Below are 26,619 nucleotides of genomic sequence, written 5' to 3'. Positions count from 1 at the left end.
ACACACGTACACCGCGCACGCACACCAACACAGGATTGACGCAATTATAAATACACACACACACACGCAACCAACACCCCAACACTCCAACACACACGCGCGCACATACATTCACTCGCATGAGAGTTGGCAAAACAACACACACGCACGCATTTACACGTTCACTCAAATACACACACACACTCGAAGGCAAAGACCCCCCGTATAGCCTTAACGGACTGTTGGGGCAAGTGCTGTTAGCGAGCACCTATTAAGACCGCCTCGGCGAACTATGAAGTGCTATGACCAGAATAACGCCCGGCCGCCTTTGTCTCCCCAAACAAAGACCCCCCGTATATCTTGTTGTTAGCGAGCACCTATGAAGGGCCGCACGGCACACGAGGGGGTGGGTGACCAACACCACGCCCGGCCGCCTTTGTCTCCCCAGTGGCGATGTTTACACACCGCACCAGGTACTCATTTTAGGCTGAGTCGACCTAGGGCAGGCCCAGGACCGGTTCTGTTAATCGTCACTGGGAAGTTGGTGGCCGTGATCGGGAATCCAACTCACAAAGCCCCACCAACCCACAAACACATCCTAGCCCTGCACACACGCACATCCTACCCCCTCCAGCCGCACACATGCACATACCCCCACCACTTCCCATCCACCCACGAACACCCGTACAGACAAAGGTCACCCGTATAGCCTTTTAAATACTGTTGGGGGCAAGTGCGCTTAGCGAGTAGAACCTAGGAAGGCCGGAATGAAGGCCGGAACGACACACTGCTGACGGTTGGCACACCGCACCAGGTACCAATTTGAGGCTGAGCCGACGTAGGGGAGGACCAGAACCGGTTTAGATACTCACCACTGTTATTGGTAGTGAGCGGGACATCGAACTCGGGTTCGCAGCGAGGCGCGTTAACCGCTGCACCACCGCTCGTCAACACGCACAAACATAGACAAAGATCCCCCATATAGCCTTACCATACTATAGGGGCAAGTGCTGTTAGCAAGTAACACCTATGAAGGCTGGAACGGTACACGAGGGGGTGGTTGGCCAGCACCCCGCCCGACCGCCTTTGTCTCCCCAGCCGCAATGTTTACACACCGCACCAGGTACTCATTTGAGGCCGAGTCGACCTAGGGGAGGAGGCCCAGGACTGGTTCAGATAATCGTCACTGGCGGTGTAGTCCGCGAGCGGGAATCGAACCCGGATCGCCGGGTTCGTTACGCAGCGCGCTCACCACTGCACCACCGCTCCCCAACAGACGACACACGCACAGACGCGCATCCTTCCCATCCTTCCACCCCACACGTCCAAGCGCCCCCCCCCCCCGCACCCCTCCCCAAGGCCACCCCCCGCTCCCCCGCCTTCACATTGCCCCCCCCCCCCAACCCCTCCTCCCCCCCCACCAGCAGACCATCTGAGCCTCCCACTGCGCGCGGGGGGGGGGCGAGGTGGGGGGGGGGGTCAGGAGGCGATGAGAGACGCGAGATGCGACGGAGCCTAGATTAATTAGGGGGCCTCTCCGTTGGGGTAGAGTAGAGAGGGGGGGGGGTCAGAGGGAGGAAGGGGCTGAACCCCTATAATCCTCAAGAGCCCCCCCCCCCTCCTCCCCTATTAATAGGGATCTCCAATGCACAGGGACCACGTCTCCTCTCTTTATATAAAGGGGATGAGCAGGGGCCCTGGGATGAGACGGGGATAAGACGCGATCTGTGTGTGAGTGTGTTCGTGCGTGGTGTGTGCGGCCTGCGACCGGGAGACCTGGGGGAGACATCTCCACTGCTGCACTGCGACAGACGCGGACACGTAGACAGACGTAGACGCAGACGGACGGTCTATCAGAGAGAGAGAGAGCGCGCGAGAGAGAGAGAGATACAGGAGAGAAAGCAGAGGAAGATTTTGATCTTTTGAATCTGAGAGGAGAGCGTGCCTCAAGTGGTCGAGGTGAGAGAGGCGGGCTGGTTGTTGTTGTTGATGTTGTTGTGGTGGTGGTGGTGAGATTCGTGGAAACATTGAGACCACTTTTATGGAAGTCTGCATCGATTATTATTTTTCGCGATTATTGTATTTTTTTTTTCTCTTCACGATGGGCGGCGTCGATTAATCGATTCTTGCTGGGATCGAGCACTTGGCCGTAAATCGAACCCGTGTTTGTATCCCTTAAAGTTGGTCCTCAATCCTTAGCAGACTACAACATCCCTTAATCCCATCGGGTTTTTTTGGTGAGGGGTCAACGATCGGGTCGTGATGTGGGTCTTGGGTTAGGATGAAGGTCGGGGTTAGGGTCGTGGGTGGGATAGGGTTGTGGTTGTGTTAGGGTTGTGGTGGGTTAGGGTTGTGGTTGTGTTGGGGTTGTGGTTGTGTTGGGGTTGTGGTTGGTTTAGGGTTGTGGTGGGTTAGGGTTGTGGTTGTGTTAGGGTTGTGGTGGGTTAGGGTTGTGGTTGTGTTGGGGTTGTGGTTGTGTTGGGGTTGTGGTTGGTTTAGGGTTGTGGTTGGGTTAGGGTTGTGGTGGGCTAGGGTTGTGGTTGGGTTAGGGTTGTGGTTGGGTTAGGGTTGTGGTTGGGTTAGAGTTGTGGTTGGGTTGTGGTTGTGGGTGGGTTAGGGTTGTGGTTGGGTTAGGGTTGTGGTTGGGTTAAAGTTGTGGTTGAGTTAGGGTTGTGGTTGGGTTGGGGTTGTGGTTGGGTTGGGGTTGTGGTTGGTTAGGACTGTGGTTGGGTTAGGGTTGTGGTTGGGTTAGGGTTGTGGTTGGGTTAGGACTGTGGTTGGGTTAGGGTTGTGGTTGGGTTAGGACTGTGGTTGGGTTAGGGTTGTGGTTGGGTTTGGGTTGTGGTTGGGTTAAGGTTGTGGTTGGGTTAGGGTTGTGGTTGGGTTGGGGTTGTGGTTGGGTTTGGGTTGTGGTTGGGTTAGGGTTGTGGTTGGGTTGGGGTTGTGGTTGGGTTATGGTTGTGGTTGGGTTAGGTTGTAGTTGGGTTAAGGTTGTGGTTGGGTTAAGGTTGTGGTGGGTTAGGGTTGTGGTTGGGTTGTGGTTGGGTGAGGGTTGTGGTTGGGTTAGGGTTGTGGTTGGGTTGTGGTTGGGTTTGGGTTGTGGTTGGGTTGTGGTTGTGGTTGGGTTTGGGTTGTGATTGGGTTGTGGTTGTGGTTGGGTTAGGGTTGTGGGTGGGTTAAGGTTGTGGTTGGGTTGTGGTTGTGGTTGTGTTAGGGTTGTGGTTGGGTGAGGGTTGTGGTTGGGTTAGGGTTGTGGTTGGGTTGTGGTTGTGGTTGGGTTTGGGTTGTGGTTGGGTTGTGGTTGTGGTTGGGTTAGGGTTGTGGGTGGGTTAAGGTTGTGGTTGGGTTGTGGTTGTGTTAGGGTTGTGGTTGGGTGAGGGTTGTGGTTGGGTTGTGGGTGGGTTAGGGTTGTGGTTGGGTTAGGGTTGTGGTTGGGTTAGGGTTGTGGTTGGGATGTGGTTGGGTGAGGGTTGTGGTTGAGTTAGGGTTGTGGTTGGGTTAGGGTTGTGGTTGGGTTGTGGTTGGGTGAGGGTTGTGGTTGAGTTAGGGTTGTGGTTGGGTTAGGGTTGTGGTTGGGTTGTGGTTGGGTGAGGGTTGTGGTTGGGTTAGGGTTGTGGTTGGGTTAGGGTTGTGGGTGGGTTAGGGTTGTGGTTGGGTTGTGGTTGGGTGAGGGTTGTGGTTGGGTTAGGGTTGTGGGTGGGTTAAGGTTGTGGTTGAGTTAAGGTTGTGGTTGGGTTAGGGTTGTGGGTGGGTTAAGGTTGTGGTTGAGTTAGGGTTGTGGGTGGGTTAGGGTTGTGGGTGGGTTAAGGTTGTGGTAGGGTGAGGGTTGTGGTTGGGTTAGGGTTGTGGTTGGGTTGTGGTTGTGGTTGGGTTGTGGTTGGGTTGTGGTTGTGGTTGGGTGAGGGTTGTGGTTGGGTTGTGGTTGGGTTGTGGTTGTGGTTGGGTGAGGGTTGTGGTTGGGTTGTGGTTGGGTTGTGGTTGTGGTTGGGTGAGGGTTGTGGTTGCGTTAGAGTTGTGGTTGGGTTGGGGTTGTGGTTGTGGTTGGGTTGTGGGTGGGATAGGGTTGTGGTGGATTATGGTTGTGGTTAGGTGAGGGTTGTGGTTGGGTTCGGGTTGTGGTTGGGCTAGCGCTGTGGTTGGGTTTAGTATTGTAAGTTGTCGTTGGGTTTAGGGTTAGGGATTGGCACAGTGTCGTGGGCTTGGATTGATGCCATGGTTCGGGTTCAGGGTTCGGGCCACGTACACGGGTTCGTGTTGGAACCAAGCTCTAGGTGAAGGGTTCGAGTCGAGAGTTCGGGCTATGAAACGCATGAGGGTGCCTACCCATCCGCGGTGCACGAAACGAGTTGCCACTTTGCGGACGCGTCAACCGAGGTCGTCCAACGAGTAGTCTCGCATCCGTCATGGTAACGTCGAATTTCCACCACCGAATTCTTAAGCCGCTCGGTGCTCGTTTGAGTTGGAAGCTCGCTTTGAACCTACCGCTGCCCTTGTGAGAGGGAGCGGGTTTTGCCTGTGAGCGCTTGTGACCACGGAGGGTCGAGTCGGGGGGCCTGGGGTTCATGGTTTACGAGTCAGGGCTTGGCGTCTGATCGCCGGCGCCGGAATGCGACCTTATCTCGCCAAGATCTCGCAAGCTGAAGCTGGGGTCGAGCCCGACTAATGTTTCATGCCGTTCACCAGGCTCGACCGGCAGAGCGTCGAATTAACATTCGACGATTTTAAATTCAACTCGTTGCGCGCCACCGCATCGGTCAGTATCCGATCGCTGTTGGTGAGAAAGAGCGAGGGGTGTGGAGAGAGGGAGGGGACGACTCAGATACACGAGGAGGAACCGCAGACGGAAGCGGGAAGGAAGCAGCAGCAGCAGCAGCGATCCTTTTGCCAAATCCTCCCCGTCTCCCTCCCCGCAAGCTCTGCGGTCCTCTGTATATTAAGGTGTCGTCGGCCAACGAGCGAGTGGTGGACACTCTCGTTGCAGCACGACCCATGGTTGTACTGCACTCCCTAGGCCTCCCACCGACCCGCGGCTAAGCAGCAGCGTGGGGTCAAGCATGGTCATGTGGCACCACTGTGAGTGTGTGTGTGGGGGCGAATCGCCTAGCAGTGGACTGACAAGTTGCTGCACTTGCGTGTGCGCGTCGAGACGGAGGCTGAGTTAGTGAGGGTAGCGGCTAAGCCTTCTGGGTGAGTGCCGGGGCTGAACGCGAAGCGTCAGAGCGACGGCGATGGGTTAGAGCCGCGCTCGGCTGCGGCGGCCCACGCTGCATCGCTAAGGGCTGCTGCCTCGCTAAGGCGTGATTCATGAAGGACCATCGCCGTCTCGTATTGGCCGCATTGCATTGGCGGCTCTTGAAATTATTGAGGGTTTGTTCTTGTTGTTGTTGTTGTTTTACCGAATTCGAAAACAAAAAAATCCCTTCTTGTGATTTGGATTTTGCCGACCCCTCGGGTAGAGTCGGGGCGAGGAGGGAGCGGGCTGTGAGTGCGTTTGGTGTTCGGGTCCGGGCTGTTGTTGACCTCACGATTGTCCACCACCTTGAGCCAGGACTACGATTGTCTGCTGTGTGCCCGGCTGTCTGGCCTGTGTGCTGTGTGTCTGGCTGTCTGCTCTGTGTGCTGTGTGTCTGGCCTGTCTGGTTTGTGTGCTGAGTGTCTGGCTGTCTGGTCTGTGTGCTGTGTGTCCGGCTGTCTGGTTTGTGTGCTGAGTGTCTGGCTGTCTGCTCTGTGTGCTGTGTGCCCGGCTGTCTGGCCTGTGTGCTGTGTGTCTGGCTGTCTGCTCTGTGTGCTGTGTGTCTGGCCTGTCTGGTTTGTGTGCTGAGTGTCTGGCTGTCTGGTCTGTGTGCTGTGTGTCCGGCTGTCTGGTTTGTGTGCTGAGTGTCTGGCTGTCTGGCCTGTGTGCTGTGTGTCTGGCCTGTCTGGTTTGTGTGCTGAGTGTCTGGCTGTCTGGTTTGTGTGCTGTGTGTCCGGCTGTCTGGTTTGTGTGCTGAGTGTCTGGCCTGTCTGGTTTGTGTGCTGAGTGTCTGGCCTGTCTGGTTTGTGTGCTGAGTGTCTGGCTGTCTGGTCTGTGTGCCGTGTGTCTGGCTGTCTGGTCTGTGTGCCGTGTGTCTGGCTGTCTGGTCTGTGTGCCGTGTGTCTGGCTGTCGGGTCTGTGTGATGAGTGTCTGGCTGTCTGGTCTGTGTGCTGTGTGTCTGGCCTGTCTGGTTTGTGTGCTGTGTGTCTGGCCTGTCTGGTCTGTGTGCTGAGTGTCTGGCCTGTCTGGTTTGTGTGCTGTGTGTCTGGTCTGTGTGCTGAGTGTCTGGCCTGTCTGGTTTGTGTGCTGTGTGTCTGATCTGTGTGCTGTGTGTCTGGCCTGTCTGGTCTGTGTGCTGAGTGTCTGGCCTGTCTGGTTTGTGTGCTGTGTGTCTGGCCTGTCTGGTCTGTGTGCCGTGTGTCTGGCTGTCTGGTCTGTGTGCTGAGTGTCCGGCTGTCTGGTCTGTGTGCTGAGTGTCTGGCTGTCTGGTCTGTGTGCTGAGTGTCCGGCTGTCTGCTCTGTGTGCTGTGTGTGTGGTTGTCTGCTCTGTGCGCTGTGTGTGCGGCTGTCTGGTCTGTGTGCTGTGTGTCCGGCTGTCTGGTCTGTGTGCTGTGTGTCCGGCTGTCTGGTCTGTGTGCTGTGTGTCCGGCTGTCTGGTCTGTGTGCTGAGTGTCTGGCTGTCTGGTCTGTGTGCTGAGTGTCTGGCTGTCTGGTTTGTGTGCTGAGTGTCTGGCTGTCTGGTCTGTGTGCTGTGTGTCCGGCTGTCTGGTCTACCCCTGCAGCGGACAACCACTCGCTCGGGTCAGGGCTGTTGTTGACCTCCCGATTGTCCACCTCGCCCCCCCTTCCCCCACCATCTCCCCCCTCCCCCTCCTCCATCTCACCCCCCGTCCCCCGCCCCCCCAGCATGGCGAGCCAGACGTTTATAGACCGGGAGAAGCAGCTGCTGGAGATGGTTTCTGCGCTCGGGGCGAAGATGTCCGACAGTGATCTGCGCAGCGTCTCCAGCTCCACCGATGGGAAACACGGTTCGACTCCGGGTTAGGGCGCGTGGAATCCGCGTGTCGGGAGCGTGTAGCGGGTCTGATGTTTTATTTTTTAAAATAATAAATTCAGACACTAAACTAAACTTTCTTTTTTGCATTTTACCAGGTAAGGCCCGCTGAGCTCTGTAGCTATTTTTCAGAAGCAACCTGCCCACAAACGATAGCTCAAAGAAGTGTGTGTGTGTGTGTCCGGGATGTGTCGGGGTGGTAACTACCTCGCCTGGTATGTAGGAGGTCGTGGGCTCGATCGCAACCCTGACGCATATTGGCAGATTCATGCGCGATCATTCACCGATGACGCTCGTGTACGGTATAATGTCACACGTGTAAAGATCACCGCACTTAACCCCTGGGACACTGCCACGTACCCCCAGCGGTCTGCGTACCCCGGTTAGAATTGATATCCGCCGGCGGGCACCATTTAATTAACTAAGTGTGCGTGTGTTTTACTGCAGTGTTATGTTCATTGTATCAATGTGTACGGTATATGTTACATTGTTAATATGTTTGCGTTGGTTATTGTGTGTGCTGCAGTGGCGAGATGTTAACTGCCTGGCCCGGTATGTAGGAGGTCGTGGATTCGATCCCGACCCTGACGCCTGCTGTGTATTTGGAGTTTGCGTGTCTCTCTCCCCGTGGTCGCGTGGATTTTTCTCCGGGACCTCCGGTTTTCCCTCCACATTCACAACCAACTTGCGTTTAGAGTATTTGGCTGCTAGAAATTCCCACGTGGTAATAAGCCACTTCGCTGAGCTGTATATTTGTGAGTCTTGCCTGGTAGAACACAAAGTATTTGTTTTTTGTTTAGTTGAGGGTGGCAAAGCGGTGAAACTTTCCTACGCGTCCCATTCAATATCCTTCATGCCCCCCACCGCCCACCCACCCCCTGGTTACTCGACCTGCCCCCCCCCCCCGCCGCCTCCCTCCTTCAACCCCCATCACAAGCGGCCCCCCACAAAACGTCTCAAGCGCCTCAATAATTCGCTCGGCTCCACGGGGGGAGGAGAGGGGGAGGTGTGATTCTAAATCAGCACCACGGACAGCGCCGACTCAGGGTTCGCAGCGAGCGCGGCCAAACCGCGTGGTGTCAGAAAATAAAATAATATTACGAAAACCCTTTATTTCACCAATTATACATGTCCCCCTTCTTTTTTTTTTTAACCAGTAGTACTAATAACGACAATAACAGTGCCCTTTTTTTAAACCAATAATAACAATAACAACAACAACAACAACGATATCCTTTATTCAACCAATACGAACAACAATAATGGCCTTAATCGAACAAAAATTGCGATGCCCTTTATTTAACAAGGACAGCAGGAAATAAGTCCCGTTGCTTGAAGCCAAAACCCGAGCTGCTTTCACTGAGCCCTCAAGATGACTTTCCCGCACCGGGTCGTGCGTCGATTGGTTGTTGTTGTTGTTGTTGTTGTCGCTGTTGCTGCTGCTGTTGTTGACTCACGAACGATCCGTGGTGCGTCTCGAACTCGGCTCGAGTCTCCCCCGACCAAGGGGGGGGGGCTGGGCTGCCCCCCACCCCACCCCCCCCCCCCCCCCCCCCACACACAGACCCCCTCTCTCTATTCACGGAGGCAACCTTCACGCTCCCAGGGACGAACGTCCCAGATCGCCCGTGGCCGAGTCTGCGTTGCAGGCAGCCGAGATGTCTGTACTGTATCATTACTGGGCGTTAAGACGTATTTCGCAACACCGGACGAAGGCAACCGTGCAAATCGAAGGTGCGGGGTGCGGCGGGGGGGAAGGACAAGAAAATTAAACAAATCTCAATAAACACGGAACGTCATGGACTCGACTCGGTTCGCCACCGACACTGTGGGTGCCGACGTTTCTGAGCATGGCCCTTATTCATATCCGATACCAACACAAGTCTCTCTCTCTCTCACGGAGATCTGTTCAGTGGAGTGACCCACATCGCGTTCATTTCATTCAGGGTTGTTTTTTTACGATGGAGATTTTGACTATTCTGCTGGTGATTTTGACGACGATGATGCTGCTGCTGACGATGAAAATTGAGCGTCTGTGACTAACGCTGCCGATGCTCGCGATGAAGCTACTGGCTGCTGCTGATGATGCTTCTGCTTATGACTAATGATGCTGCTGATGAAGCTACTGGCTGCTGCTGCTGATGCTTCTGCTTATGACTAATGATGCTGCTGATGAAGCTCCTGGCTGCTGCTGATGATGATGATGATTCTGCTTATTACTAATGATGCTGACGATGAAGCTCCTGGCTGCTGATGATGATTCTGCTTATTACTAATGATGCTGGCGATGAAGCTCCTGGCTGCTGCTGATGATGATGATGATTCTGCTTATTACTAATGATGCTGACGATGAAGCTCCTGGCTGCTGATGATGATTCTGCTTATTACTAATGATGCTGCTGATGAAGCTACTGGCTGATGATGATGATTCTGCTTATGACTAATGATGCTGACGATGAAGCTCCTGGCTGCTGATGATGATTCTGCTTATTACTAATGATGCTGGTGATGAAGCTCCTGGCTGCTGATGATGATGATGATTCTGCCTATTACTAATGATGCTGGTGAGGCATGTCATGATTATGCTTCTGATGGCGATGATACTGCTGATGATTGTTCTAATGCTCCTGATGCTGCTGTTGACCGTGAGCCTGTCGACACCGCGGCTGATGCTGCTGATGCTGCTTTTGACGGTAATGATGACGATGCCCCCGACGTTGCTGCTGCTACCGATGATGATCACCTGGCTTCTGCTGCTGATGAGAATAATGCTGCTTCTGATGCTGATGCTGTGTGCATGTTGAACTTCTTCCGCACCGTACACACAGGCAACGGTGCTCATCGGAGGTGCGACAATAATGGTGATGCTGACGATACACTTCGTTTTGCTGCTGCTGCTGCTGATGATGTTGATAATGCAGCTTTTACTGTCCATGACGATGAATCCTTCCAGAGTTGACGCTGCTGATAAACGACTGATGATCCTGTTGCTGTTTCTCTCTCTCTGCTGCTGATGCTGCTGATGCTGCTGATGCTGCTGCTGATGCTGCTGATGGTGCTGATGGTGCTGATGGTGCTGATGGTGCTGATGCTGCTGATGATGCTGCTGCTGATGATGATGCTGATGATGCTGATGATGCTGATGATGCTGATGATGCTGATGGTGCTGATGGTGCTGATGGTGCTGATGATGCTGATGATGCTGATGCTGCTGAAGATGCTGATGGTGCTGCTGCTGATGATGCTGCTGATGATGGTGACCCCCCCCTGTGACTCTCTCTCCGCCCCCTCCCCCACCAACCCCCTCCCCCAAGCCGCCACGAGTCTCAACTACCGCAAACTGCTCGAGTGTCTGAGCCGCATCGGGGAGAAGGAGGAGGACATCCGCAAAGTCTTCCTGCAGCTCGACAAGGACAACAGCGGATACATCGAGTGGAACGAGCTCAGGCGAGCGCCGTCACACGCACAAAGACAAAGACAAAGACCCCCCCCCCCACGTATAGCCTTAAGAGAATGTCGAGGCAAGTGCTGTTAGCGAGTAGCAGCAGCTATGAAGGCCGGCAAAGCGCACGAGGGGGGGGGGGTGGGTGGGGCAGCAATCACGCCCGGCCGCCTATGTATCCCTCAGTGGCGATGTTTACTACACACCGCTACACCGGGTACTCATTTGAGGCCGAGTCGACCTAGGGGAGGCCCAGGACCGGTTCTGATATTCGTCACCGGTGTTGTCCGTGAGCGGGAATCGAACTCGGATCGCCGGGTTCGTAGCGCCGCGCGCTGACTGCTACACCACCGTTCCCCACGCACACACAAAGACAAAGATCCCCCATATAGCCTTAACAGACTGTAGGGGCAAGTGCTGTTAGCGAGCACCTATAAAAGCACACAAACCAGACAGCCGCACACACAGCACACAGAGCAGACAGCCAGACACACAGCACACACACCAGACAGCCAGACACACAGCACACAGACCAGACAGCTGCACAAGCAACACACAAACCAGACAGCCAGACACTCAGCACACAGAGCAGACAGCCAGACACTCAGCACACAGACCAGACAGCCAGACACACAGCACACAGACCAGACAGCCGCACACACAGCGCACAGAACAGACAGACGCACACACAGCACACAGACCAGACAGCCAGACACACATGACACAGATCAGACAGCCACACACACAGCACACAGACCAGACAGCCACACACACAGCACACAGAGCAGACAGCCACACACACAGCACACAAGCCAGACAGCCAGACACACATCACACAGATCAGACAGCCACACACACAGCACACAGACCAGACAGCCAGACACACAGCACACAGACCAGACAGCCAGACACACAGCACACAGACCAGACAGCCAGACACACATCACACAGATCAGACAGCCACACACACAGCACACAGAGCAGACAGCCACACACACAGCACACAGACCAGACAGCCACACACACAGCACACAGACCAGACAGCCACACACACAGCACACAGAGCAGACAGCCACACACACAGCACACAGACCAGACAGCCACACACACAGCACACAGACCAGACAGCCACACACACAGCACACAGACCAGACAGCCACACACACAGCACACAGAGCAGACAGCCACACACACAGCACACAGACCAGACAGCCACACACACAGCACACAGACCAGACAGCCACACACACAGCACACAGAGCAGACAGCCACACACACAGCACACAGACCAGACAGCCACACACACAGCACACAGACCAGACAGCCACACACACAGCACACAGACCAGACAGCCACACACACAGCACACAGACCAGACAGCCACACACACAGCACACAGAGCAGACAGCCACACACACAGCACACAGACCAGACAGCCACACACACAGCACACAGACCAGACAGCCACACACACAGCACACAGACCAGACAGCCACACACACAGCACACAGAGCAGACAGCCACACACACAGCACACAGACCAGACAGCCACACACACAGCACACAGACCAGACAGCCAGACACTCAGCACACAGACCAGACAGCCAGACACACAGCACACAGACCAGACAGCCAGACACACAGCACACAGACCAGACAGCCAGACACACAGCACACAGAGCAGACAGCCACACACACAGCACACAGACCAGACAGCCAGACACTCAGCACACAGACCAGACAGCCAGACACAGAGCACACAGACTAGACAGCCAGACACACAGCACACAGACCAGACAGCCACACACAGAGCACACAGACCAGACAGCCAGACACAGAGCACACAGACTAGACAGCCAGACACACAGCACACAGAGCAGACAGCCAGACACACAGCACACAGAGCAGACAGCCGCACACACAGCACACAGAGCAGACAGCCAGACACACAGCACACAGAGCAGACAGCCAGACACACAGCACACAGAGCAGACAGCCAGACACACAGCACACAGAGCAGACAGCCAGACACACAGCACACAGAGCAGACAGCCAGACACACAGCACACAGAGCAGACAGCCACACACACAGCACACAGAGCAGACAGCCACACACACAGCACACAGACCAGACAGCCACACACACAGCACACAGACCAGACAGCCAGACACTCAGCACACAGACCAGACAGCCAGACACACAGCACACAGACCAGACAGCCAGACACACAGCACACAGACCAGACAGCCAGACACACAGCACACAGAGCAGACAGCCACACACACAGCACACAGACCAGACAGCCAGACACTCAGCACACAGACCAGACAGCCAGACACAGAGCACACAGACTAGACAGCCAGACACACAGCACACAGACCAGACAGCCACACACAGAGCACACAGACCAGACAGCCAGACACAGAGCACACAGACTAGACAGCCAGACACACAGCACACAGAGCAGACAGCCAGACACACAGCACACAGAGCAGACAGCCGCACACACAGCACACAGAGCAGACAGCCAGACACACAGCACACAGAGCAGACAGCCAGACACACAGCACACAGACCAGACAGCCGCACACACAGCACACAGAGCAGACAGCCAGACACACAGCACACAGAGCAGACAGCCAGACACACAGCACACAGAGCAGACAGCCAGACACACAGCACACAGAGCAGACAGCCAGACACACAGCACACAGAGCAGACAGCCAGACACAGAGCACACAGACTAGACAGCCAGACACACAGCACACAGACCAGACAGCCAGACACTCAGCACACAGAGCAGACAGCCAGACACACAGCACACAGAGCAGACAGACGCACACACAGCACACAGAGCAGACAGACGCACACACAGCACACAGAGCAGACAGACACACACACAGCACACAGACCAGACAGCCAGACACACAGCACACAGACCAGACAGCCAGACACACAGCACACAGACCAGACAGCCAGACACACAGCACACAGACCAGACAGACGCACACACAGCACACAGAGCAGACAGCCACACACACAGCACACAGACCAGACAGCCACACACACAGCACACAGAGCAGACAGCCAGACACACAGCACACAGAGCAGACAGACGCACACACAGCACACAGACCAGACAGCCACACACACAGCACACAGAGCAGACAGCCAGACACACAGCACACAGAGCAGACAGTCACACACACAGCACACAGACCAGACAGCCAGACACACAGCACACAGACCAGACAGCCACACACACAGCACACAGACCAGACAGCCAGACACACAGCACACAGACCAGACAGCCGCACACACAGCACACAGACCAGACAGCCAGACACACAGCACACAGACCAGACAGCCAGACACACAGCACACAGACCAGACAGCCAGACACACAGCACACAGACCAGACAGCCAGACACACAGCACACAGACCAGACAGCCAGACACACAGCACACAGACCAGACAGCCACACACACAGCACACAGACCAGACAGCCAGACACACAGCACACAGACCAGACAGCCAGACACACAGCACACAGACCAGACAGCCAGACACACAGCACACAGACCAGACAGCCAGACACACAGCACACAGAGCAGACAGCCACACACACAGCACACAGAGCACACAGACCAGACAGCCAGACACACAGCACACAGACCAGACAGCCACACACACAGCACACAGACCAGACAGCCAGACACACAGCACACAGACCAGACAGCCGGGCACACAGCACACAGAGCAGACAGCCACACACAGAGCACACAGACCACGCAGTCCGACAAGGGGTTGAACTTAACTCTGCCTCCCTGGGTCCCAGACCTTTCGCCCTATTAAATCAAACTATTTTCCACTCAAGATCCGGGTTCGGTTTCAGGCCTGGCTGGGTAGGGGGTGGGGGGTGTTGTGGTTTGGAGTGAGAGGTGGAGAAAGGGGTGGGAGGGGGCAATCACGAGGGTGGGGGGGGGGGGGTCACGAAGGTGGGGGGGGGGCAATCACGAGGGACCCCCAAAGTCTTCTGCTCCTCCCAACCACGCGTGGGGAGGAATTGGGGGGAGCGGGTGGGGGGGGTCTGGTTGATGATGCTGGGATTAAATGACGGCAGCTGTTGTTGTTGGCCACGCAACCCACACTCATCCACTCACCAACTCAGTCTCTCACTCATTCAATCACTTACTCACTCACCCAGTCACCAATTCAGTCTCTCACTCATTCAATCATTTACTCACTCACCAACTCAGCATCTCATTCAATCACTTACTCACTCACTCACCCAGTCACCAACTCAGCTTCTCACTCATTCAATCACTTACTCACCTACTCAGCCTCTCACTCATTCAATCACTTACTCACTCACCAACTCAGCCTCTCACTCATTCAATCACTTACTCACTCACCAACTCAGCATCTCACTCATTCAATCACTTACTCACTCACCCAGTCACCAACTCAGCTTCTCACTCATGTAATCACTTACTCACGCAATCACCAACTCGGCCTCTCACTCACTCAATCACTTACTCACTCACCCAGTCACCAACTCAGCTTCTCACTCATTAGATCACTTACTCACCTACTCAGCCTTTCACTCATTCAATCACTTACTCACTCACCCACTCAGCATCTCACTCATTCAATCACTTACTCACGCACTCACCAACTCGGCCTCTCACTCATTCAATCACTTACTCACCCACTTATTTACGCACTCACTAATCCACGTCCTCACTGACCCACTAACTCGTCCATTCACCCACCGACTCAATCCCTTACACACTCGCTCACTGATGGACTTTTCTCGCTCATCCACTCACTCACCCACTCAATTGTCCACTCACTCAACTCACTCGTTGATCGAATAACTCACTCATTCACCTACCAACTCTCTTACTCATTCGATCACTTGCTCACTCACTCGTCCACTAACCCACTCACTCAGTGATCGACTCACTCTTCCACGAGCTCACTCATACACACACTGGCCTACTCAATCCCTTACCAGCTAACTTACCAACTTACTGACCCATCCATTCGTTCACCCTCTCGTCCACTCACTCATCCACTCACTCAGTGATCGATTCCCTCGCTCACCCACTCACTCGTCCACTCACCCACTCACTCATCCACTCGCTCACCTACTCATTCCCTTATCCACTAGCTCACGCATACACACACTCGCCTACTCAATCCCTTACCAGCTAACTGATCAACTTACTGACCCATCCATTCGTTCACCCTCTCGTCCACTCACTCATCCACTCAGTGATCGATTCACTCGCTCATCCACTCACCCACTCACTCGTCCACTCACCCACTCACTCATCCACTCGCTCACCTACTCATTCCCTTACCCACACACTCACCTACCTCGTCACTCGGGTCATGATGATCGTGATGCTTATGGCGATGATTTAATATTGACGAGGATGATGATGTTGCTAGGTATGTGACAGCGGTCATCACTGGGGAGTTGAACAAGAAGCTGAGTGACCAGGAGACGGACCAAATCCTCCAGGCGATCGACAGCAACCAGGACGGGCGAATCGACTTTGACGGTACCATTCAACATCACCATCAACGACATCATCATCATCAGCATCGCCATTCACATTATGATGTGAGCTGTATCAGCAGCAGCAGCATCAGTAGCATGTTCTTTAGTAATCATCATCATCATCATCATCCTGACTGAGCTTATTAACCGTGATGGTCCGAGCATCTGACATCAACATCATCATTACCACCACCACCATTACAATCACCACGACCACCGTTATCACCTTAATCAACACTGTTGTTAATCAGCACCACTACCAACCACTACCATCACAACATCAGTCAACATCACCGCTAAAACCTTCACCACCATCACCACCACCTTCACCACCACCATCACCACCACCTTCACCATCACCACCACCTTCACCACCATCACCACCACCATCACCACCACCTTCACCACCACCTTCACCACCATCACTACCACCATCACCACCACCTTCACCACCACCACCACCATCACCACCACCTTCACCACCATCACCACCACCTTCACCACCTTCACCACCTTCACCACCACCACCACCTTCACCACCATCACCACCACCACCATCACCACCACCTTCACCACCACCACCTTCACCACCAACACCTTCAACACCACCACCTTCACCACCATCACCACCACCACCATCACCACCACCTTCACCACCACCTTCACCACCATCACCACCACCATCACCACCACCATCACAACCACCTTCACCACCATCACCACCACCATCACCACCACCATCACCACCACCTTCACCACCACCACCTTCACCACCTTCATCCACCACCCTCCAACTTCTCATCTCCCTCTCACCTCCCTTTTATTCCCCCCCCCCCTGCCTCTCCCCCTCGTATCTCTCCCCCCCCCCCCCCCGCCTCTCTCCGCGCAGAGTTCAGCGCCCTCGTCAAGGAAGGCGCCGCCATGAAGAAGTGATTCCACGCGTCGCCGGCCATGATGAACCACAACCACCACCCCTCTCCCCCCCCCCCCCCCCCGTGCGCCCAGCAGCGACAATCGCGTTGTGACGGTGGTGACGTTTGCTGTCGCGATGAAACATCTTACTCCTCCCCCTATTCTTCTTCTATTATTCTTACTACTACTCTTTCTCCTCCTTCTCATCCTCCTCTTCCTCCTCCTCCTCCTGGTCCCATGTCCACGTCCCCACGTGTCAACAAAAACACATCTGGCAGCAGCGAGCGCTCGCGAGGCCGCCAGCAGCAGCAGCAGCAGCACCCGCCTCCATCGGGGGGCACCTACGGGCGCAGCGGGTGGCGGGGAAGCCACGACGCGACGCAGTTGCGTTTCAGATCTTCCGGCCAAAGAAGCAGTGGTTGTCAGTGGTGGTGGCGGTGGCGGTAGTGGTGGTGGTCAATGCTTCAGTTGTTGTCACGTTCTGACCCCGTGTCCCTACTGGGCTAGCGGTGAAAAAGAGCTTTATGGCTCATGGGATTCCTCCAGTGTCAATATTTCTGAGTTAAACCGGAAAACTGCCGGAACGCTGTACCAGCCGGGGTGGCGGGTTTCTTTTGGCACCCGCCACATCCGTGTCGCGTTCGTTTGTCCTCGTGAAAGTGGTTGTGTGTGTGGGGCGGTGGTGGCGGTGGTGGTGGTGGCGTTGGTGGGAGTTGATGGCAGTGGTGGTGGTGGTGGTGTGCATAGCACGTGCCTTAACGAGTGCCTGGGGGTCACCAGATGGTGACCCCGAGTGACGGTAGCTACATTTAACCTTCGCTCGCGCTTAAAAGATTTACCGCGTTTAATGAGTGCGCCGTCAATGCCTGCGACGTCGATTTCACCCGTTCTGGAAAATATTGGCCGAGGAATTAAACCCTGGCGGCGGCGGCGGCGGTGGTGGTAGTTGTATAGCAGCTAGGAATAGTGGTTGCCGTTGTTGGGTTTATTTAACCGCGTGGGAGAACCAGGGTAGGAGACGGTGGGTGAAGAGATTGGTCAAGTTTGGAGAAAAAAAAGTATTTATTTATTTTAGCGGATTATTTTTTGGTTTAACACTTAGTAGTAGTAGGCTTTCGCGACAAATATTATCCATAACAGGGACTTTTTGTGTTCGATCGCGTAAAATATGAATGCGTCGATAAACCCGCCACCACCCGGCACGGCCAATTAGTAAGCTTGTGCCACGTCAACAAAACGTGCGCCGATTCGTTACCAGTCTTGATTTGAGGCTTTTGTGACTGCAGGAATCCATACTCTTTGGTTCTTTCGGTAAAGTCACGTGGGTAGAAATAAAATAAATGTAAAATAAAGTAAATAAATAATGTGCCATAAATGTTTTTCTAACTACGTGACTTTACCGAAAGAACCAACGAGTATGGATCCGTTACCAGTTCAGCACACCCGCTGCAATGCTCACAATTTGAGTAACCACGACGCTTCGCCGGTAAGATGACAACAACCGGCATCGTCAAGCGAAAGCCGCAGAGTTGTGAAGAAATCCTCCTCCTGTGTCGGTCTTCAATAGAGGGATCGAGGAGGAGGATGGTGGTGGGAAACAGGAGATGGATTTAGCAGGATTCTGGTGGAAACGTGAATCGCCGCTCGTACGTGGTGCTTCCTACTCACCGCTCGTACGCGTGCTCGATTGCAGTCACGGCTCATGCCCCCGTCAGGGGCCTTCATTCAAGCAGGCGAGTGCTTCACTGGGCCAGGATTACGGCGAGACCGCGGTTAGCGTGGCTAGAGAACAGAGGGGGGGCCACCTTAGACGAGAGCTTTTTGCCGTCGTTTTCGCCCCACCCGAAAGCCACGGGCGAACTCAAAAAGAAGCCTCCGGTTTTACAAAAGGAACCTGGGATGGATGGATGGGGGGGGGGGGGGGGGTGGATGGGTAGGTGGGAATTCAGTGCGAAATAAATTAGCTTAACAATTACGATGATACATCCGCTCGCAACAAACCCCCGCACAATATTCTTGGTTCTTTCGGTAAAGTCACGTAGAAGGGAAATAATAAAATAATAAAAGTAAAACATAATAAGATAAAATAATATAATAAAATAAATACTTTTTTATGTTTCATTTTTTATTATTTTATTACTTCCCTTCTACGTGACTTTACCGAAAGAACCAAGATGAATCCCTGCAGTCACGAAAGCAGCTTTAAATCGAAACCCCGCACAATCGTCAATAACATTGCGTGTGTTTGTGGCCTTACAAAATAAATAGGCGACGTTTCAGGCAATGGCCCTTCTTCATAGTACATCACAACACAATCATTGTTTTATTCTTCTTCTATGCAATCATTGGTGACCGAGTTGATATCATCCAAACTCGCCGCACTGACCTGAGCCCCATTGTTTTTTGCCAATCCACTGCTGGATGAGCCCCCCCCCCTCCCCCATTGCGTGCAGGTAGAGGAGTAGTGTGGGGGGGGGGTTAGTGACCACAACGAAACCCACACCGTGGCCGCAAGCCGCGGGGTGGTGAAGGCGCTGCCCACAGCGCCAAGCCCCGACCCCCCGTGTCTGCGCAAGGCGGTCACCCAGATCCGAGCAGCATCACCCGGATCCGAGCGTGCACCACCCAATCGTCCGTTGGCCGACGACACCTTAATAGATAGAGGACCGCAGAGCTTGCGGGGAGGGAGACGGGGAGGATTTGGCAAAAGGATCGCTGCTGCTGCTGCTGCTTCCTTCCCGCTTCCGTCTGCGGTTCCTCCTCGTGTATCTGAGTCGTCCCCTCCCTCTCTCCACACCCCTCGCTCTTTCTCACCAACAGCGATCGGATACTGACCGATGCGGTGGTGCGCAACGAGTTGAATTTAACATCGTCGAATGTTAATTCGACGCTCTGCCGGTCGAGCCTGGTGAACGGCATGAAACATTAGCCGGGCTCAATCCCAGCTTCAGCTTGCGAGATCTTGGCGAGATCGCTGCTGCTGCTGCTGCTGCTGCCGCCCTTGCTGCTTTGTCTGCGTTCCTCCTCATCCCTCCCGAGGCGTCTCCTCCCTCCCTCTCTCTTCAACAAAGAGCGACGGAGCGCTACGGGTCGGAGTAACTGCTACGATATAAAAAAAAAAGTTTCAACAAAGCTCAACCCCGCTTTAGCTTCCCAGATCTTGACGGGAGCGGTCGCATGCCGAGCGACTTGGTCAGAGGCGCTTGCCCCACGTGATGGCACCGAGACATTGACAACTTTATTTTCTTCTGAACTGAAAACGTAATTTCTTTTTTGTGTGTTTAATTTGTTAATTCCACCCCCCCCCCCCACCTCTGCACCTCCGATGAGCATGGTTGGCTACGTACGGTGCGAAAGAGGATCATGAGTACACATACGATCAGAGTACACGCATGTAGATATATAGTTTGTGTGTTTACTAGGTTACTTGAGCCAGGTGGTAAGGATTGGGCAAACAAACAGAAAAGCTGGCTCCCACTTTTCACCCAGGACAATCACACGTTCAAACGAACGAAGCCACATTTAAGATTGACAGTCAAGGGACAAACAACATTTTTACATATTATAAAAACGTAACTTTGTTGGTGACACGTGCATGGAGACGATTGATTGTATTTGCCGTAGAGGAATCGATTCGTTGCAGACGAAGGGCTGTATATGTGTGCACGTGTTACGAACTCGCTCTTATTAATATTATTTGTTCGCTGTAGATTAATCATTGTATATGATCGATTAATTTTATAAGAGGATAACGAGGTGTGTGTTTGCGCTTACACAAGAATGTTGTTGCTGTTCCAAAGGCGAATGCGTCAAGGCCGGAGATGCCCCCCCCCCCGCACGCGTTGATTAAACTACATTTGTTGACTGAAGCTTGTGTACTCGTGTGTGTGTACTCTGTGTGTACTGTGTGTGTGTGTACTCCTGTGTGTGTACTCGTGTATGTACTCGTGTGTGTGTACGCTGCGTGTGTACTCGTGTGTGTGTGTACTCGTGTGTGTGTGTGCTGCGTGTGTACTGTGTGTGTGTACTCGTGTGTGTGTGTGTGCAATGTGAGGAGCGGTGGCGCAGCGGTTAAGCGCGCGATGCTACGAATCCGGTGACCCGAGTTCCAAATCCCGGTCACGGCCAACTCCAGTGACGGATATCTCAACAGGTCCTGGGCCTCCCCGAGGTCGACTCAGCCTCAAATGAGTACCTGAGTGCGGTGTGTGTAAACGTGGCCACTGGGGAGACAAAGGCGGCCGGGCGTGGTGTTGGCCACCTACCTCCTCGTGTGCAGTGCCGGCCTTTATAGGTGCTACTCGCTAACAGCACTTGCCCCCACAGTCTGTTAAGGCTACACGGGGGATCTTTGCCTTAACTGCGTGCATACGTAATGACATATACAGTCAGGCCCCGGTTTACGTTGGGGGATGCGTTCCTGAAAGCTGGCGACGACTAACACCGAAACGACGTACATCAAAGCGATTTACAGGTTGCATGTATACGTAGAACTTCTTTCGCACCGCACGTAGCCAACTGTGCTAATCGGAGGGTAAGGCGGTGGCGAAGGCCGAGAGGCGACGGATAACGAGAAAGGACGGATGACGACGTTGTCAGCGACGTGAGTGTGGGGGGGGGGGGGGTGAGGCGACGCAAATCAGGTGGCGGTGTTAATAAAGTTACGACGGAGTTGCGAAACGTTAAGGGGGGGGGGGGGGGTAGGGAAGACGTATTCCTGTACATGCAGTGTGCCGACCACTGCGCCGCCACTCCCCGTATAGCCTCAACAGACTGTTGGGGCAAGTGCTGTTTGCGAGCACCTAATGAAGGCCGGCACGGCACACGAGGGGGTGGACGTCCAGCAAACACGCCCCGTCGCCTTCGTCTCCGCAGTGGCCATGTTTTGTTGACTCCACACCGCACCGGGTACTCCTTTGAGGCTGAGTCGACCATGGGGAGAAGGCCCAAGACCGGTTCAGACATTCGTCGCTGGTGTTGGCCGTGAGGGGGTTCGAACTCGGGTCACCGGGTTCCTAGCGCAGCGCACTAACCGCGACACGAACCGCTCCCGACCCCACAAACAACAAAGACACAGATCCCCCGTACAGCCTTAACAGCCTGTTGGGCCAAGTGCTATTAAGCGAGCACCCACAGATACATTATATACACACACACACGTGACGAACGCGCCGTTTTAAATTTAATCTTTCACGTTCCGACAATACAATATATATAACTTGGCGGGCGATAATTGTACAGGCAACGACTCAAACACACTCCATTCGAGGTGAAGTGGTTTGGAAATTCCAGTTCTCCCGGGGTTCCCTTCACCCACGCCGACACCGCCACCACCGCCGCCGCCGCCGCCGCTGCTGCTGCGGCAACTCCAGCACAACACAGGCTGAATGTCACGGGTTCACGCCCCGTCTGGGAGGATAAAGCCGCTCACGCAAACTCGGGGTCATCCTTCGCAGCGGCGGATTTTTAGGCTGGTCCATCGAACGAAGATGATCACAGCGTCGAGCAGGCGGCCGTCTGGAACGTTCCTTCCTCGCGAGATTCGGAAGTCACCGGAGATATGCACTTTTAAAATCATCATCTAGATTGAAAACTAATTTCCTTAGAACTGCTGTTTGTGTTTAGTTTGTTGTCCTTCCACCGCACCTCCGATCAGCACGTTTGAGTACGTACGGCGCGAAAGGTGATCAACATACATGCATACAAGAGGAAAATCAGAGAAGCCGAACCCAATGCGACAAAGTTACTTTTTTGGCTGAGAATGAGCTTAGCAAGTCCATGCGTCTCTATGTTAGTCCATCGTCTACAGATCATGTGTGTGTATGCAACTCTATGGATCTATATTGCAAGGCTTTGTTAGTGTATGGGCCTATATGCAGGTAGATGGATCATCTGAGTGCATGCGAATCTGCTGTCTCGATGCAAGTCTATGGATCATGTAAGTGTACGCCAGTCTACGGGTCTCTGTGTACATAGATGATCCTATATACGTAAGCCTATCGTGTAAGTGTACGCGAGTCTATGGGTCCATATTTAAGTCCATGGGGCTCTATGGCTATGCGAATCTACAGGGTCTGGGTGTACATCTCCGTTGAGCGGTGTGCGTCTATACATTACGTAAGTGCACGCGAGTCGATGGGTCTCTGTGCAAGTCCACGGATCACGTAAAGTGCATGTCAGTGCACGGGTCTCTGTTTGCACGTAAATGTTCCTCTATCGATGTGTCACAGAGACCCGTGGTGGCGAGGCGTAGACGTTAAACCCAACGTGGTCGAAATCGAAAAATGTCTGCACAGTTTCGATTTAAAGCTTTCGTGACTGCAGGGATTCATCTTCTTGGTTCTTTCGGTAAAACAAGTCTACGTGACTTTACCGAAAGAACCAAGAAGATGTCTGCACAGCTTCGCTCGGGGTCATTTCTGCCCCCGAACTCAAGACGGCGCCTCTCGATTGGACCGACCGCAGCAGCTGCACCCCAGCGACGGACGGGCACGGTGGGATTCTCGACGAAGCTGAACCCCCGAAACAACAAGTGAGCCCGCGGAGACACTTACAGCGAAGAGGGGGGTGGGGGGGGGGGCATGCGACCGGAACGAAGACGCGAAGCGACTGGAACTAAGCGTGCGGCTCTTCTCCGCTTGTAAGCTTCACCTGCCGGTTCCGTCCGCGGGTGGTTTCCTGAACCCTCCCGCACAGGCTCCATCCACTGCTAGGATGGAGGCATCCCCACATTGTCAGTCACACACACACACGGGGGGAGGGGGGGGGGGGCGACCATACTTCACCGCACAGGCCTAGTCGTGGGGTTTCTTAGCGGTGCTTCCCAGAGGAGGACGCGGTCGCTCTTTCACATCGTCTGCAATCGCTGTCCCACCCTGACCTCGTCTTCCATCCCATCGTCAACATCACCACCATCGTCGTCAACATCATCATCACAAGGCACTCCGCACTCAGGGGGGGAATCCATCACGGCGGACGTGACGACGGTGGTGACATTGTCCTCAAGAGGGGAATTGGAAGTCCGGGGTGGCAGGGGGTGGCAGGGGGTGGGGGATCGAGGGGGGTGGGGGCGAGGGCTGGGAGAGCACGTGTCGGGATAGAACGTGCTGTGGTGAACTCGCGTGAACCCAGCAGCCAACCATCACGCAGACTCCAGCCATCCACGCAAGCGGCTCTTGGGCTTGGCCATCGGACAAAGGCGGTCACCGCATCGCCTGGCGCTTCCAGGCGCGCTCCGGTGGCCGTCTGGAACGCCGCTCTTCCTTCCGATACGAAGAGGCCACTGGAGCAATGGCACTTTTAAATCGACATGGAAAACGCGTTTCCTTAGAGCTGCGTTTTGTGTGTAGTTTGTTGTGCTTCCCCAGCACTTCCGATAGGCACGGTTGGCTACGTACGGTGGTACGGAAGAAGTTCAACATCCATACACACAATCACCCACACGCTTGCAGGATCTCAATAGCATGGGCCCAGCGTTATTTCCATTATGGCCCCCACTCCCCAATAAAACCAGCTGGTCACTTCCGTACGTGTTCCAAGGCGGGGATGACACGGTCGTCGGCTATCACGACGATGGCTTCTGGCGAAAGCTCAAGCTCAGGGTCGCTCGGCTGACCAACGGCCCTGGCCCTGGCTCCCTTCCCTTCCTCGTGACGCTTCAGGTTGAGGAGGCTACAAAACTCCACTGCGGGTTTTTTTTTCTCTCTTCCCAATCTCAGGTGGTAACGCGTGCGAGGTGGATTAAACCGACGAGCGGAACGCGAAGGCACCGAGCGAATCAAGACAGACGTTGGTGTGACTAAGATGATGATGGTGACGGTGACGAAGGAACGGTGGAGGCTCTACCGGCCCGGTTCTCCTCGGTTTATTCATGCCGAGACCGTCAACTGGCTACACCAAAGAACCTGGTTTATCTGGGGCATCTTTGCCTGTGTGTATATATGTATATGGGTCTGTCTGGTGGAGAAATCGCCGATGATGAATCCACTGGCAGCGCATTCCAGCGACCGAACGAATCCAGGCGTGCGTGCGTTAATTCGAGATTGATCGGCTTTCTTCTTGTCGAATGGTAAATGCCTCGGTGTGTAGTAGAACCTGAAATTGAGCTCAAATTGGGAGTGCCTTGAGCTACTTGGGAATACTGCGTTTGCTTACACCGAGAGCGCCGCCACTGCAGGCAAGAGAGCTTGGTGAATAAAAAAAGTCTCTTTTGCAGTGGAGACCTGGCAGAGCGTACCGGCTTCTCATGGGAACTGGTCAGATGCACGTTGCACCACCACAGGTCCAACATCAACATCATCATCATCGCCATCGCCACAAAATCATCAACCTTCATTCGCTCGCTGCCTCCACGTTCCGCTCGCGTCAACGATTCCACCTTCGCGCGACTGCCTCCGGCAGACCGGAGCTTCGGGAAAAAAAAAAACACGCGACCCACGACGCACCACTCTCAACTTCAGACTGTGACCTCTCGCTAATCCTCCCGACCCCCCCCAACAACCACCACCGAGGCGTTTACTCTCCGCCTTAAATCACAGTGTTTACCACATTTTTGTTTAACACGTAGCAGGCCGTGTCAACCAATATTATTCATAATAAAGGTATTTAGTTTTGGGTTAGATCGCGTGAATTTAAATGTGCGCTTTAAACCCGCCACCAACCGACGCAGCCAATGAGTAAAGGTTTTGTCACTTAACAAAACAAACGTCGATTAGTTGCTACGCCAGCACACCACCTGTGTTTCGGAGAGTAAACCCACAACAAGGTAGGTGATGCCGGCTACTCGAATTGTAAATGTTGTGTGTTTACTCTCCAACACACCGGTGGTGTGCCGACTTACTAACTAATTGTCACGTTTTGTTTACGTGACCAGTCCTTTACTAACTGGCCATGTCGGGTGGTTGGTGGGTGAACGACACATTTACATTTACCCGATCTAATAACAAAAAGAGTTATTATGGGTGTTTACACTCGCCGCGCCCGCCAGTCGGCGAGCAAGGACCGCGACGTTACGACGTTACGACGTACAGCGGCGTACCACAACATACGACGGCGTCAAGCGGGCCGACGAACCAATGGTTCGTCCATCACCCACCACCACCCCCCCCAATGGCTGCGCTAAATCGCAGGTAAACAGTTCGCGAGGCGTGCGCGAGCGTCGTGCCGTATTTATTTTCTTTAGATTAATTCAGGCAAACAGGCAAGACAATAATAAGCAAATGGCCACGACAAAGACGATTTGGCAACGCATCCCAAGCTGGGCCGCAGAGCCTGGGGCCCACCCCGCTGGGCTCTCTCCGCGCGCCCTTTCACCGAAACAATGAAAAGAAGGGACAACGAAGAGCGGGCACATTGCAATCACAGTTTGGTTTCCCGGTGACAGCGACGTTGTGTTTGGTCCCCACGGGCAAAGGGATCCGACCCAACGGGAGCCGTACTCCTCTGTTAGGGCCGTCCGAGCGGGGCTAAGATGACCGCGTGAAGGTGGTGGAATCGGCAAACGCTCATTGAACCTAAACTAAGGCACCGTAAATAACGCGAGGGCCCCGCATTGGATCGAGACTTGCGGTTCTGGGTTGGTATCTGATTAGACGGAGGTTCTGTAAGGTAGATGGCCAAAGGGTTTATATTAAGTAAATAAATAA

The 26,619-nt window shown here is 54.1% G+C and overlaps 1 protein-coding gene across 1 annotated transcript; it reads left to right on the top strand.

Annotated features, from left to right (window-relative positions):
• Nucleotides 1-1,655: 1,655 nt before the first annotated feature.
• PVALEF (parvalbumin like EF-hand containing) lies at nucleotides 1,656-19,041 on the top strand. Its single transcript, XM_078594821.1, has 5 exons — nucleotides 1,656-1,938; nucleotides 6,900-7,021; nucleotides 10,362-10,494; nucleotides 15,952-16,064; nucleotides 16,953-19,041. The coding sequence occupies exons 2-5, from the start codon at nucleotides 6,901-6,903 to the stop codon at nucleotides 16,994-16,996; spliced, it is 411 nt and encodes a 136-aa protein (XP_078450947.1). The 5' UTR covers nucleotides 1,656-1,938; nucleotide 6,900; the 3' UTR covers nucleotides 16,997-19,041.
• The last annotated feature ends 7,578 nt before the right edge of the window (nucleotides 19,042-26,619 follow it).

The sequence above is a fragment of the Lampetra planeri genome, chromosome 5 (assembly GCF_965212315.1).
Source record: "Lampetra planeri chromosome 5, kcLamPlan1.2.h2, whole genome shotgun sequence".
NCBI lineage: Eukaryota > Metazoa > Chordata > Hyperoartia > Petromyzontiformes > Petromyzontidae > Lampetra > Lampetra planeri.
This window is presented reverse-complemented; position numbering and strand designations above follow the sequence as displayed.

Coding starts and splice junctions, on each gene's coding strand:
- PVALEF (XM_078594821.1), top strand. CDS start 6,901: ATGGCGAGCCAGACGTTTATAGACCGGGAGAAGCAGCTGCTGGAGATG. Junction 7,022..10,361: donor CTCCACCGATGGGAAACACG/GTTCGACTCCGG, acceptor CCCTCCCCCAAG/CCGCCACGAGTCTCAACTAC. Junction 10,495..15,951: donor ATCGAGTGGAACGAGCTCAG/GCGAGCGCCGTC, acceptor TGATGTTGCTAG/GTATGTGACAGCGGTCATCA.